Below are 12231 nucleotides of genomic sequence, written 5' to 3'. Positions count from 1 at the left end.
TGACTTTCCAGGTCTCTGTGGCGCAATCGGTCAGCGCGTTCGGCTGTTAACCGAAAGGTTGGTGGTTCGAGCCCACCCAGGGACGCGGCCAGGCCCTTTTTCCTTTCCCTCCTCGCGGTCTCAGTCATTAGCGAGCCGTTAATCAGCTCTAATTGTCCCGAGCCCTCCCTAACCATGGCCTGGGGGCTCTGTTTAAACTCCATCCTGCGAGTTTGCTCCTTCCACCTTCGAGCAGCATCCCTGATTTCCCAAATTCCAGGAGATTCACAAACCAAGCAGCTGAAACAGAAAAACTGTTTTCTCTTTTTGCCACGTTTCACCTTTTGAACTCTGATTTTATCTGTATAGATAAAAGGACTCTAATAACCTGCAAATTGCATTGTGTATTTGGGAGTTATCCCACAATAAACATACACTTTCTAGCTCTAAACTTAGAGAGTTTTTGTCCATCACAATTGGATATCAGTACTAGATAATTATCCATATTGGGAATAGGATATACTGAAGTTATGAATGTGTATTTGTATTTTGTTTATTCAATACTTGTACAGATAAAAGGACTCTGTAATCACCTGTAAACTGCAGTGTGAATTTGGGAGTTACCCTGAAATAAACATTCACTTTCTAACTTTAAACTGTTAGAGAGTTTTTGTCCGTCACACTTGGATATCGGTACTAGACCAATATCCATATTTTTAATAAATCAAAAGGACCAGATTCACACCGCCAAAGGATGGCTCAGAGCTCTTCCCTCCGCGTGAGTCTCCCCAGCCCCTCGCTGCCCGCCGCTGCAGCCTCGCCGCTGTCGTGGTGGATGTTGCTGGCGGCCCTGACGGCCGATTTCACGGTCGGGTCCATCCCGGCCTCGCCGCTGTCGTGGTGGATGTTGCTGGCGGCCCTGACGGCCGATTTCACGGTCGGGTCCATCCCGGCCTCGCCGCTGTCGTGGTGGATGTTGCTGGCAGCCCTGACGGCCGATTTCACAGTCGGGTCCATCCCGGCCTCGCCGCTGTCGTGGTGGATGTTGCTGGCGGCCCTGACAGCCGATTTCATGGCCGTGTCGATCCAGGCGTGCGGCTGCGCCGCGTGCTCCCCGGCAAAGTGCACCCGGCCCTCGTGGGCGAACAGGGCCTGCGAGTAATCCACGAACTGGTACGGCGTGAAGGCAGCGAAGGCGCCCAGGGCGTGCTGGTCCAGCTGCCACTTCTGGATCACGTGCTGGTCGCAGGTGTACTGCAGGTACTCCTTGCTCACCTGGTGGATGTCCGCCAGGTCTTGCAGCACCACATCCAGGCACTTCTCATCGGTGAGGGGCAGGAAGAACTCGGCGTCGTTGTTCCAGGTGTAGGAGGCCAGGATGACGCCCACGCCGCTGGAGAAGTTGTGGCTGGGGTAGTAGATGAAGCGGGAGGGGCGGTCGGTGACCGAGCACCCCCCGCGGATCCCATCTTTCTCCCAGAACCTCTCGGAGCACGCCAGAATGATTTTGGTGCTGCTGGCGTAGTTGATGGAGCGCAGGGCATGGGCCTTGGTGGGGGACAGTGGCGGCAGGAACTGGATGTGCCTGGTGGCTTTGGCGCTGGAAGTGACAAGGACGTAATCCGCAGTGATGATGGTGGGGGACAGCGTGTCCGGAGCGCGGTAGAACACTTCGGACTTTGTCGCCCTTCCTCATGATCTTCTCCACGGTGCAGTTGAAGCGGATGACGTTGGGCAGAGCCTTGTGGAAGGCTTTGGGCAGCTGGTCAAACCCTCCGGTGATTTCATCGAAACTGGAAGGGGAGGAGAAGCGGGAGGTGTGGGAAGGACGCTGAGGTTTAGGGAGTGTAAAAATAAAAACCTGAGCTCCTCTGCAGACACCAGCGGAGCTTGGGGGTCGCATCGAGCCGCCAGCAGCTCCTGTTTGGGATCACTCTGATGTTTTCTGCTGTGGGGATGGGGTTCGGCTGAAGGGACAGCACTCACCTCTCTTCAGAGAAGATGTCAAAGTCCCACAGGGAGGCGAGGAAGGAGAGGTAAAACCCCGAGTCCTCGTTCAACAAGTCACCGATCATCTCAACAGCTCCTCGGCTCAGCCCCCCGACCTTGGTCAAATATTCCTGGAGATCCCAGGAGGAGAGAGAGACACATCCTGAGGTTCTTACCTCACCTAGGGCTACACTGGAGCTGTGCTGGCCCCTTCCTCAGCCTTTTTTAAGTAGAAGGGATCATTTATTAGGGAAAAGCATCCAAAAGGTGACAGAGGGTGGGATTAGAGTGACACAAAGCAGGGAGAGCAGGTTAATTATCAAGAGATGGTATTAAATTTGCCCTCAAGCCCAAGCCCATTACCTTGGTGGAGAAGGAGTCGTGTTGAGCCAGATACTTCCTGCAGTCGGTGGTCTGGAACTTCTTAAAAGCCTGGAGAAGAAACATTGATGTATTCACTGGAAAAAGATCCATTTCCAAAAGTGCTGCCCAAAATTCTCTCAGGATTTCAGGGTTTGGTAACCCCTGCAGCTTCTGGACATCAAGTTTCAAGCAGCTGTGCCTCGGTGTGGCATTTTCTGCTCATCTAATTCCTGGTGGACTCCTTCCAAGGGATTTCTTATACACAAAGATGGGTTTTGCAACCGCCTGTCCTTGTTTCTGAATGAGCCTCTCTGCTTTTGACCCCAAAAGGATCCTGTTCTTCCCCAGTCTGTGGCCAAGTTTTCTCCAATTTATGGCCAAGTTTTCTCCAACTCATCTCATTGTTCAGGTGAGGGGACACCACGGGAAAGCCTTGTACCTTGCTCAGGACCTCCCGGTAGAGCTGGACGGGGCTCTTGCCCCTCTCCGACGGCTTCACGGTGTAATTCAGGACGTCGGGGTTCCTGTTCACCTCCTCAGCCCTGACCCGAGCTCCCTTCAGGAAGTACCAGGTGTTGTTGTCGCTCTGGATGAAAGGGTTCAGCTTCAGGTTGAACTGGCGGATGAATTCACGGACCAGCCTGGAAAAAGGGCAGAGTGATGGCGCCAAGAGCCAGCCACCAACCCCCCAGCTCTGCCCCCAAAGCATTTGTCCCCTTGGCACAAATCCTGGACCCCAGGGAAGCACTGGGGATGATCTGCCCCCCAGACTGGGCTGGGCCCTCACCTGGCCACGGGGGTGGACACGCCCTCACCTGTGCTTGCCTGGCAGGCGCATGGCTCCCAGCTCCACGTACCAGTCCTGTCCCTCGGGCCGGTACGTCCGGATCCGCCCCCCGACCCAGCTGCTCCTTTCCAAAATGGTGACCTAGAAAAAATTGGGTGGAGGTTGGAAGTGTTTGGGAAATGGCTTGTTTGAAGTGAAACACCCCCAAAACGAGGTCCAGAGGGTGGGACAAATCCCCTTCAGGTGGCAAATGAAGCACCTGTAGATCCAAACTCTTCTCTGTTGGCCAAGACACCTCTGCCTACAGGGCAGTTTCTCATTTCCTGATTCCTGGGTTGCATTTGGACACCAGCTCTGGTAAGAAGGTGTTTGTGGTGGTTCAGGATTTTGGGGCTCTGAAAGCAGCACCAATCTGTCCCCATGTGCCTTGCAAACCCTTTCTGAGACTCATGGGCGCCGTGGGATGGTTTGGAAACCCCTGGAATTCCCGCTGCCCTAAAGACAGATCGCAAAGGACTCGTTTGATTAGCAGGAACGAATATCAGGGGAAATTACTGGAGACAAATCTTCCCTTCCTTCAGTGGTTGAACCACCGCATTTCCTTTTCCCTGGAAGGCTCGTAGAGGAGGAAAACGAGCCTGGGAGAGCCGCGTGGGATGCCCACCTTGTGCCCAGCGTCGCGGAGCAGCTTGACCGCCGTCAGCCCGCCGATCCCCGCGCCCACCACCACCACGTGCGCCGGGCGGGCCGCGGGCTCCAGCCCATCGCGGACAATCTGCAGCAGCTCCTCGTAGTCCTGGTCGTGGAGACAATACTCGGGAAAGCACGGGAAGCGCTGGGCGCTCAGCAGACCCGCCAGCAGGAGGATCTGGAAAACGGCTGGGGAGGGAAGAAGGGGAGGGAAGGCAACAACGCGGCGTTGGCACAAACTTTGTTGGCACCCAAGACCTAAAAAGAGGAACTGGGGTGGTTGTGAAACTCCTGGCTGGAGCAGGTCCACCGTGGAAGGTGTCAGGAGGTGTCAGTGAGGGTAATTCCCATCTTCTAAGAGAAATCAGCCCATAGATGATTTTTTGGTTCTCCAAATTCATGTTCTGTTCGTACAGCTGTTGTGGTGAGTTCCCAGAATGACTCTGATCTTAGAATAAGCCCCAAAGTTTCAAGAACAGTAATTAGTGTCACTCGTGCAAAGAACCGAGGCACCTCGTTGTTCCCGGTGACCTTTCCCACACCTGGGTAATTTGGGGAGTTTTTATGTGAAGGGTGGAGGGAAAAGACAGGATTGGGCAGATGGATCTGATGGAGACTTGCACAGACAGGAGAGCTGGAGACAAAATTTCACAGAAAGGTGGATGAATTGGACGGATGAAGAGAGATGGGATTTATCTTCTTTAAAATTCCCTAATTAAAATTTTTCTACTTCATTTTAGAGAAGAGAATTTTACTCTCCTTTAAAATCCCCTCCTTTTAAAAATCCCTCCCAATTTAAAATCCTCTCCTTTAAAATTATTGTGTCTTTGAGATGCCCACAGGGAGCAGCAAGCAGACCCAAAATGACCATTTCCACCAGAACAGACACAAGGTTATTTAACATTTTCACAGTGGAAGAAAATTTGGGCTGAGAACCAAACTCTGTCCCCTCCTGTCACCCGTTCCCCCTCTCCCCCCTGCCTTGGGATTTTCCTAGTTTTGGTTTCTGTTTTTCAAAATAATAAAGAGCAACTTTCATTTTCTTTTCCTTCTCCTGAGTGCTGCCAATCTTCTTCCAGGGAAAAACAAAAGAAGCTTTGGAAACCCTACTTTGGGTAATTTTTACTGCTTGAAAACGCCTGGAAATTGTGGTTTGTTTTTTTATTTTTCTGGAGTAGCCCCAGAACTGGGGCGGATCTGTCAGGAATCCACCTTGGAGCCTTTATCATCCAACATCTGAGGCAGGTGTTTCAACAGCCCCTTGAGCTGATCAAGACACCGACTACTGTTAACAGTAGGATAAGGTTGGATTGACCTGGGAAAAAACCTGTGGACCGTTTGGGACATCCTGTTTGGAGATCAGAGCAAATATCCTGGGACCAGCTCTTGGAGGTGTCACCTCCATCAGGTGCTTTTCTTTGGGAAGATGTGGAGAATCCCCACCTTCCATCAGGTGCTTTTCTTTGGGAAGATGTGGAGAATCCCCACCTTCCATCAGGTGCTTTTCTTTGGGAAGATGTGGAGAATCCCCACCTTCCCAAAAGGAGATTTTCTTTGGGAAGGTGCCTGGACCTCCAGGTGGCCATGGAACAGCCCAGCTGGAAAAAGGGAGACCTGGCAAAGAGATGGAACCCAAGCACCAAACCCAGACAGCAAAGATGAAAGAAATCCAGGAAAAAGCCCACTGAGATCTCAGGATTCGAGGGGAGAAATCACTCACCAGTCCCAGTCATCGCTCCAGGAGGAAGATGAAACCTCTGCTGAGATTGCAATTCATTTTATACCCCAGCTTAAGAGAAAAAAAAAAAAAAAGGCAATCTGGTGCTTCCAAAAAACCCTCTGCCAATCAGTGCAGCCCGGAAGGGAGCGAAGTGTGGTTTGTCATCAGAAGGAGAACCAGAAATTGAGCGGAGTCAGTTTCCTCTCCTGGGGTTTTTTTTTTTTTTTTTTTTTTTTTTTGTCCCCCTTTACTCACTGGAGCAAAGTCAGCTGTCCACTGCAAGTTTTGGGGTGTACCATGTTTACTCGACATGGTGACCGCACCCTGCTCCTCCAGAGGCAGCAATTTCCCAGAAGGGAACAATCATGTCTGGGGTTTTTTTTTCCTGGTATTGCACAAAGACCGCTGAAATCTGTTCAATCATCAGGGACATCTTTCTGAACCCGGGAGATCTTCAAAATATGATTTCAGGGGTGAAAATTAGCATTTCTGGGGAAAATTCATCTACTGGATGCTCTTTGGTGTTCAAAATTTTGCCTTGATCTTGCCTCCATTATGGCAGAGGAAATGAAGAATTGTTTGGGTGCAAAGCAGACCTTAAAGATCATCCAGAACTTCACTGAAACGGCAAAAACTGGGTATTTTTCCTAGAAATGAGACCAGTATTTTTCCAGAATGGAGACCTTGGACTTGCCAAAGCACCATAAACTCTCTCCATTCTTGGACCGAGAGCTCCTGCCTGGGGCTCTCACCATATTTCATCCTGCTCAATCACCACAACACTGTGAGGTTTCACTAAATATGATCATAAAACATCTCAGGATGATGGAACTTTCGGTCAAAAAAATTTAGGGAGCATTTTGGAGGGTTTTGCCCAGAATTTTGTTTTTTTTGGTTGTTTTTGGCGGTATTTTTGTGGTTCCTGCAGGATTCCCAATGCCACGATGTGGGTTTTGCCCAGAATTTTGGTTTTTGGTGGTTTGTGGTGGTATTTTTGTGGTTTCTGCAGGATCCCCAGTGCCATGCTCCTGGTTGTGCTGGTTTGAAGGGCAAACCAGCGGGGGCAAACCAGCCCCACACAAATCCCTTGTGAGAGATTTTAAGTCATAGTTACAATTTAATAGAAAAATCACAATAAATGCAACGAATACAGAAAATCGGCTTAAAACCACAGAGTCAGAGCACAGCCTGGCCCCTTTGAGGCAGGGTGGTGGTCACAGTCTGGTTAAGCAGCAGTTTCAGGGCTGTTGAAGGGATGTTTGCAGTTTTATTAATGACTCGGTGTCCCAAGTCATTACATTACGAGATTATATGTGTTCAGGTTCAGGTGGTACATCCCCCAGGGTGGGGAGGCTCACGATGGAATGATGCAATCTTACGAGTCAGAGGATGTTTTTGGGGTCCTTGGTGGCTTCTTGACTCCTTCCCAATAGGTGTCACTGTGCTGTCTTGGTTAAAATTGGGTGACAAACACCTTTGGGATGTTTACTTCTAAGATAAACTGAGGGATTGAAGGTTTTTCTTGAATTTTTTTTTGTCTTGGAGCATATCACCATTTAAGATAATCCACCAGCTGGATTGGAAAAAAGTAAAATTATCATTTTTTGGGGGAAAAACCCTCTCGGTTTGGGTCTGGCTTTATGTTTTATGATTTGTGGTTCGCTGGTTGTTCCCCCACGGGGTGTCAACACCAAACTTCCAAAACCACACTTGGAAAAACAAATCCTGAGAGATTTGGGGATTACACAGTGAAACTGACCCAGGAAGAGCAGAGAGTTTGGAGTGAAGGGAGCTGATTTCACATTGCCCTGATAAAACCTGGATTAACGCGTGCTCCAGCAAGCTGCTTTGGGATCAACCTCAGTGATGGCGACATCGACATTTTCGGGGCATCAACAATCCACCACCGGTTGCAAAAGTTGTCCCCTCCCATCTTCCTGCTGATATCTGCTGAATTCCCTGAAGGTCACGGGAAGGTGAGTTTCAGCCTGGCACCGGTTGCATCACGAGGCCGGGAATCGGAGGGCGGGAGAAGGGATGGGGATTTCTTTCCAAATCGCTCTTTTCTGGTTTTAAGGTTGGGAAAAAAAAAACAAAACAAAAAAAAAGAAAGAAGTGGGATTTCATTCCACACGTGTGGGGCATCATGAGTGTGTTGGAGGGCACCTGGAATGGGCTCACCTGGGAGCGTTTCCCTGCGGAGATGAAAAGGGACTGAGATTATGTAAAGCACCAGGAGGGAAAACCCCGTGTCGATTTATTAATGAGATAATTAGCCCTAATGAGTCTCTGGGCCGGCAGGCACAGGTTGGAGAGCCCTGGGCAGGTCCTGGTGAGGAAAAATATGCTTTCAAAGCATTTTCTTGTCCATAATTTCCTGCTTGGCCAGAGGATTCCCTGGATACACCTGGTGCACGCACTTGTGCAACTCTGAGGCAACGCTTTTGGGATTGGGGGCATAATGCAAGAAATAAATGCAAGAAATGAACTCTTTCTCCCAGGGAGGAGATTTTATTAGTGGGTTTTTATTACTGGGGCCATAATTCAAGAAATAAATGCAAGAAATGAACTCCTCCTCCCAGGCAGGAGTTTTTATTCGTGGGATGGTGATAAGCAGCTCATCTGGAGTTTTGAGGGGAGAAAACCCACTTATTTTCACCAGGAAAACACCGTCGGGGCTATTTTTCTAGGTGGAAAACACGAATTTCTTCCACTGCGAACCAGCAGCGCGCCCTCTCTCACCTAGGGGGAGGGATCCCAGCAAAACCCTTCCCAACAAACGATCCATCCGGCTTCTGCCGTCCCAATCTTCCCGGCGGAGCTCCCCCGAACCCTGTGGGTACCAGCCCGGGGGCACAACGAGGGCGGACGGGCAGGAGCAGGAGGAGCAGGGGGGCGCCGCTGCCGCGCGTTCCCGCGGTTCCAAAGGGATTGTAGGAGGTTTGGGGATGGGTTTGGGACCGCGTTACCTCTAGAGGGCTCTGGCTAAGCGGAGCTGCTGCTCAGCCTCTCCTCGCTCCCGCCCGGATACCCGCCCGGGCTTCCGCAGCCGCGCTCGGCGTCGCCTCCATTGTGTTCTGCTGGGGGCGGCTCCGGGGGTGCAAGGGGGGGTCTGGGCATCGCCCCCTCCCTCCGCACGCTTCTCACGGGGAAAAACCCCGCGGAAGCCGGGGACGAAAGCAGGTAACGGGGAAAAGGGGGAGCGGGGATGCGGGTCGGCTCCCAGCGGGGATGGAGCCGGCAGCGGGGGCTCCTTTGCGGAAGGGACGAGGGACAGGCAGGATGGAGAGGGGGCCCCGGGCTCCGCAGGGGTGGGGATGCTCCTGCATGCAGCCCCCAGAGCCCCGCCGCTGATTGCCGGGGAGCGGGAGGAAGAGGAGGATGCTGCGGGATGGGGTCTGCCAGAACGGCGGGGGCAAAGCGGGGACCCTCCTGTCCCCCCTGCTCAGGACGGAGGGGCTGTGGAAACTCAGCATTCCCCGAGGTGACCGCAGGAAAAGGGTGAAACCTCGAGCGGGAAGCACTGTGTGTGTGTGGGGGAATTCCTCGATTTCAAGGGGTTTCTCCTCCCTGCAGGGGATTTTGGGGAGCCCCGAGGGAGGAACGTGCGTTGTTCCCTCTGCCATGGAGCCCTGGGTGCTGCTGGATCCGCGGCAGAAGGCTCTGTACCTCGACGTGATGCACGAGAGCTACGAGACCCTCATGTCCCTGGGTAAGGACGCCCCAAAAATCTCTTTTCTTGTTGTACATTCCCCTGTCCTTTCCTTGCGCCAAGCAAAACAGTTTGGGAAGAGGGGCAGAGGGATCTGGGCAAGTTTCCAGGGGGATTTCCCCAAGCCCCAGCTCTTTCCTTAATTATTTTTCTTCGGGAAAATGTTATTGATCTCTCCTAATTTAAATTGAAAATTCTGGCACTGGAGTGCCCCTTGGCATCTCCACATTTCCAGCTCAAACTGGGATCAGCTCCTTGTTGGATCTCTCTTCCTCCTCCTTGGGAGAACAAGATTTTTAGGGGGAATCTTGTTGCTGCTCTATTGTTTTTAATCCTACCCCTGCTCCAACCAGGGCCACGCCCTCCCCTTTTCCTCCTCCCTTTTCCCAGCAGCTCAGGGGCTGATGAGTGAAAAAGTGACATTTTTAAGGAGAATCCTGTTGTTACTCCATTATTTTAAATCCTGTTTCTCCCCTTTCCCAGCAGCTCAGGGGCTGGTGAGTGAAAAAGTGACATTTTTAAGGAGAATCCTGTTGTTACTCCATTATTTTAAACCTCCCCTCCCAGCAGCTAGGGGAGCATTTTAAGGAAACTGTTGTTACTCCTTTATTTTAAATCCTGTTTCTCCCCTTTCCCAGCAGCTCAGGGGCTGGTGAGTGAAAAAGCAGTGGAGAAAGGAGCACCAGAGAGCAGTGCTGGGCACTCATCCCACACTCTGGAGCGGGAGAAGCCCCTGGGCTCCCACCGGCGCAAAGCGAAGCGCCCGGACAAAGCCGTGCCCCCCAAACCCACCATGCTCCCCAAGCTCGGCCGTGCCAAACGCCCGAGCGGACAAGGACCGGCCCGGGAGCGCCCGTTCGGCTGCGCCGACTGCGGGAAGAGCTTCCCGTGGGCCTCGCACCTGGAGCGGCACCGGCGGGTGCACACGGGCGAGCGGCCCTTCGGCTGCCCCGAGTGCGGCGAGACCTACAGCCAGAGCTCGCACCTGCGGCAGCACCGCCGCACCACGCCGCTGGCGACCGCCCGCACCAGTCGCGGCGACTGCGGGAAGCGCCGCCGCCGCCGCCCGAGCTGGCGGCCCACGGCCGCGGGCACGCCGCCGACAAACCCCACCAGTGCGGCGACTGCGGCAAGGGCTTCGTGTGGGCCTCGCACCTGGGAGCGGCACCGCCGCGTGCACACCGGCGAAGCCTTTTGGGTGTGCCGAGTGCGGCGAGGCGTTCAGCCAGGGCTCGCACCTGGCCAAGCACCGCCGCAGCCACGCCCGGCGAAGCGGCCGCACCGCTGCCCGGCCTGCGGGAAGACCTTCAGCCAGAGCTCGGACCTGGCGCGGCACCGCCACGACGCACCTGGCAGGAGGCCGCTGCGCTGCGGCGACTGCGGGAAGCTGTTCGGGCGGGGCGGCACTGGCGCGGCACCAGCGGTGCCACGGCCGGGAGCACTCGCACCGCTGCGGCGACTGCGGCAAGGGCTTCGTGTGGGCCTCGCACCTGGAGCGGCACCGGCGCGTGCACACGGGCGAGCGGCCCTTCCCCTGCGGCAGCTGCGGCGAGCGCTTCACGCAGAAGGCGCATCTGCTGCAGCACCGCAAGACGCACTCGCCGGAGCGGCCCTACAAGTGCGGCGACTGCGGGAAGCGCTTCGGGGAGGCGCCGCTGTTCCTGGTGCACCAGCGCGGCCATGCTGAGCACAAGAGCTACACCTGTGATGATTGCGGGAAGGGATTTGCCTGGGCGTCGCACCTGGAGCGGCACCGCCGCGTTCACACGGGGGAGAAGCCGTTCAAGTGTCCCGAGTGTGGCGAGGCGTTCAGCCAGGGGTCACATCTCGGCAAGCACCGCCGCAGCCACCTCCCCAAGGCGGCGGGGCCCTCGCCGCTGGCCAGGACACAGCTCGCTGGGGACACGCCTGGAGCTCGCAGCAGCAAGGAGCCCTAAGGACTAAGAGGCTCCTCGGCGCGATGGATGTGGAGAGACAGCTTCTCGGGACGTTGCAGTTTATCGCAGCCCCGAGACACGTGAAAAGTCTCTGTTTCGGCCTGCACGTTCGAAGAATGAATCGCAGTTCTTCAGTTCTTAGTCTCAGAGTTGTTTATTGTATCTTACCTATAAAATTTTTCTCCTGCCCAGCTGAGGTCCGCTCAGCAGGACAGCCACAGGCACTCTGACTGCCCTCAGGGTGGTGTTATCTCTTTACACCACAAACTACGTATAACATGTTTACAATTACTTCCCAATACCTATCTCCTATGTTAGACAGTGAGTTTCTACTCTAAACCAATCTCTAAGTGCCAACATCACAGTAGAAGATGGAGGTAGAGAAGAAGAAGAAAGGCTGGACACACCCAAGTCCCTCCATCTTGTCCCCAGAATCCCTATTCTAAAAACCCCAAATCTAATTTTCACCTTGTGATAATTTTATTATTATATTACTTGAACTTCTGTGGCTTTCAGGCCTTCATGCAAAGCTGGTAATTTGCTCTACGGGTCGTGATCAAACCCACAGGCGTTCTGGGCTGTGTGCCAGGGTCTCTGAGCCCCCTGCAGGGGTCCCGGCCGCTCTGGACACCCAGAGGGATGCGCTGAGTTCCGACAGCAACTGAGGGAAAACCTGTCTTGGACACCAAGTGACACTGGCAGGGCTCTGGGGTGGGTGACACTGCTCTGTCATGGCGCAGGGTGGGATTTATCTGCCCTGGTGTCTCCCCACAGCGATGGGTGAATATTTGCACCTGCTACAGTCGAGACCCCAAGAAAGGGACAACCTGGGGGAGAAGGAGCCGATTCCCAAGGGAAACGGCACTTGGCTCCATCAGGGAAGGGTGGGGGAATCAGGGCTGGTTCTGGTACGAAAATCAAGGGGTGTTGTGCTGCCAGCAGGTGGGAGAAGGGGATGGAGGGGATGAAGATGCTCACGGTGAGCAGGAGGTGCTGGCACAGGGCAGGAATAAACTGGGAGCCCCGCACCTCGTGGACACCTGTGTCTCTTTGT

General features: G+C 53.7%; 2 protein-coding genes and 1 non-coding gene across 3 annotated transcripts; 2 read left to right on the top strand and 1 right to left on the bottom strand.

The window, feature by feature from the left end:
* The first annotated feature begins 11 nt into the window (after nt 1-11).
* TRNAN-GUU lies at nt 12-85 on the top strand. Its single transcript has one exon. It is a non-coding gene; the product is annotated as a tRNA-Asn (tRNA).
* Nucleotides 86-738: 653 nt separating this feature from the next.
* On the bottom strand, nt 739-5541 carry IL4I1 (interleukin 4 induced 1). The gene is given in 8 exon segments (XM_030970317.1): nt 739-1650; nt 1652-1772; nt 1966-2099; nt 2332-2400; nt 2771-2972; nt 3147-3259; nt 3783-4066; nt 5529-5541. Coding segments are annotated over 8 exon segments (1848 nt in total).
* A 2990-nt stretch (nt 5542-8531) lies between these two features.
* LOC115916577 (zinc finger protein CKR1-like) lies at nt 8532-11572 on the top strand. Its single transcript, XM_030970304.1, is given in 8 exon segments — nt 8532-8711; nt 9105-9240; nt 9882-10246; nt 10249-10398; nt 10400-10425; nt 10427-10505; nt 10508-10632; nt 10634-11572. Coding segments are annotated over 7 exon segments (1377 nt in total). The 5' UTR covers nt 8532-8711; nt 9105-9152; the 3' UTR covers nt 11178-11572.
* The last annotated feature ends 659 nt before the right edge of the window (nt 11573-12231 follow it).

This window comes from Camarhynchus parvulus, unplaced genomic scaffold, assembly GCF_901933205.1.
Source record: "Camarhynchus parvulus unplaced genomic scaffold, STF_HiC, whole genome shotgun sequence".
In the NCBI taxonomy this organism is placed as follows: Eukaryota; Metazoa; Chordata; class Aves; order Passeriformes; family Thraupidae; genus Camarhynchus; species Camarhynchus parvulus.
This window is presented reverse-complemented; position numbering and strand designations above follow the sequence as displayed.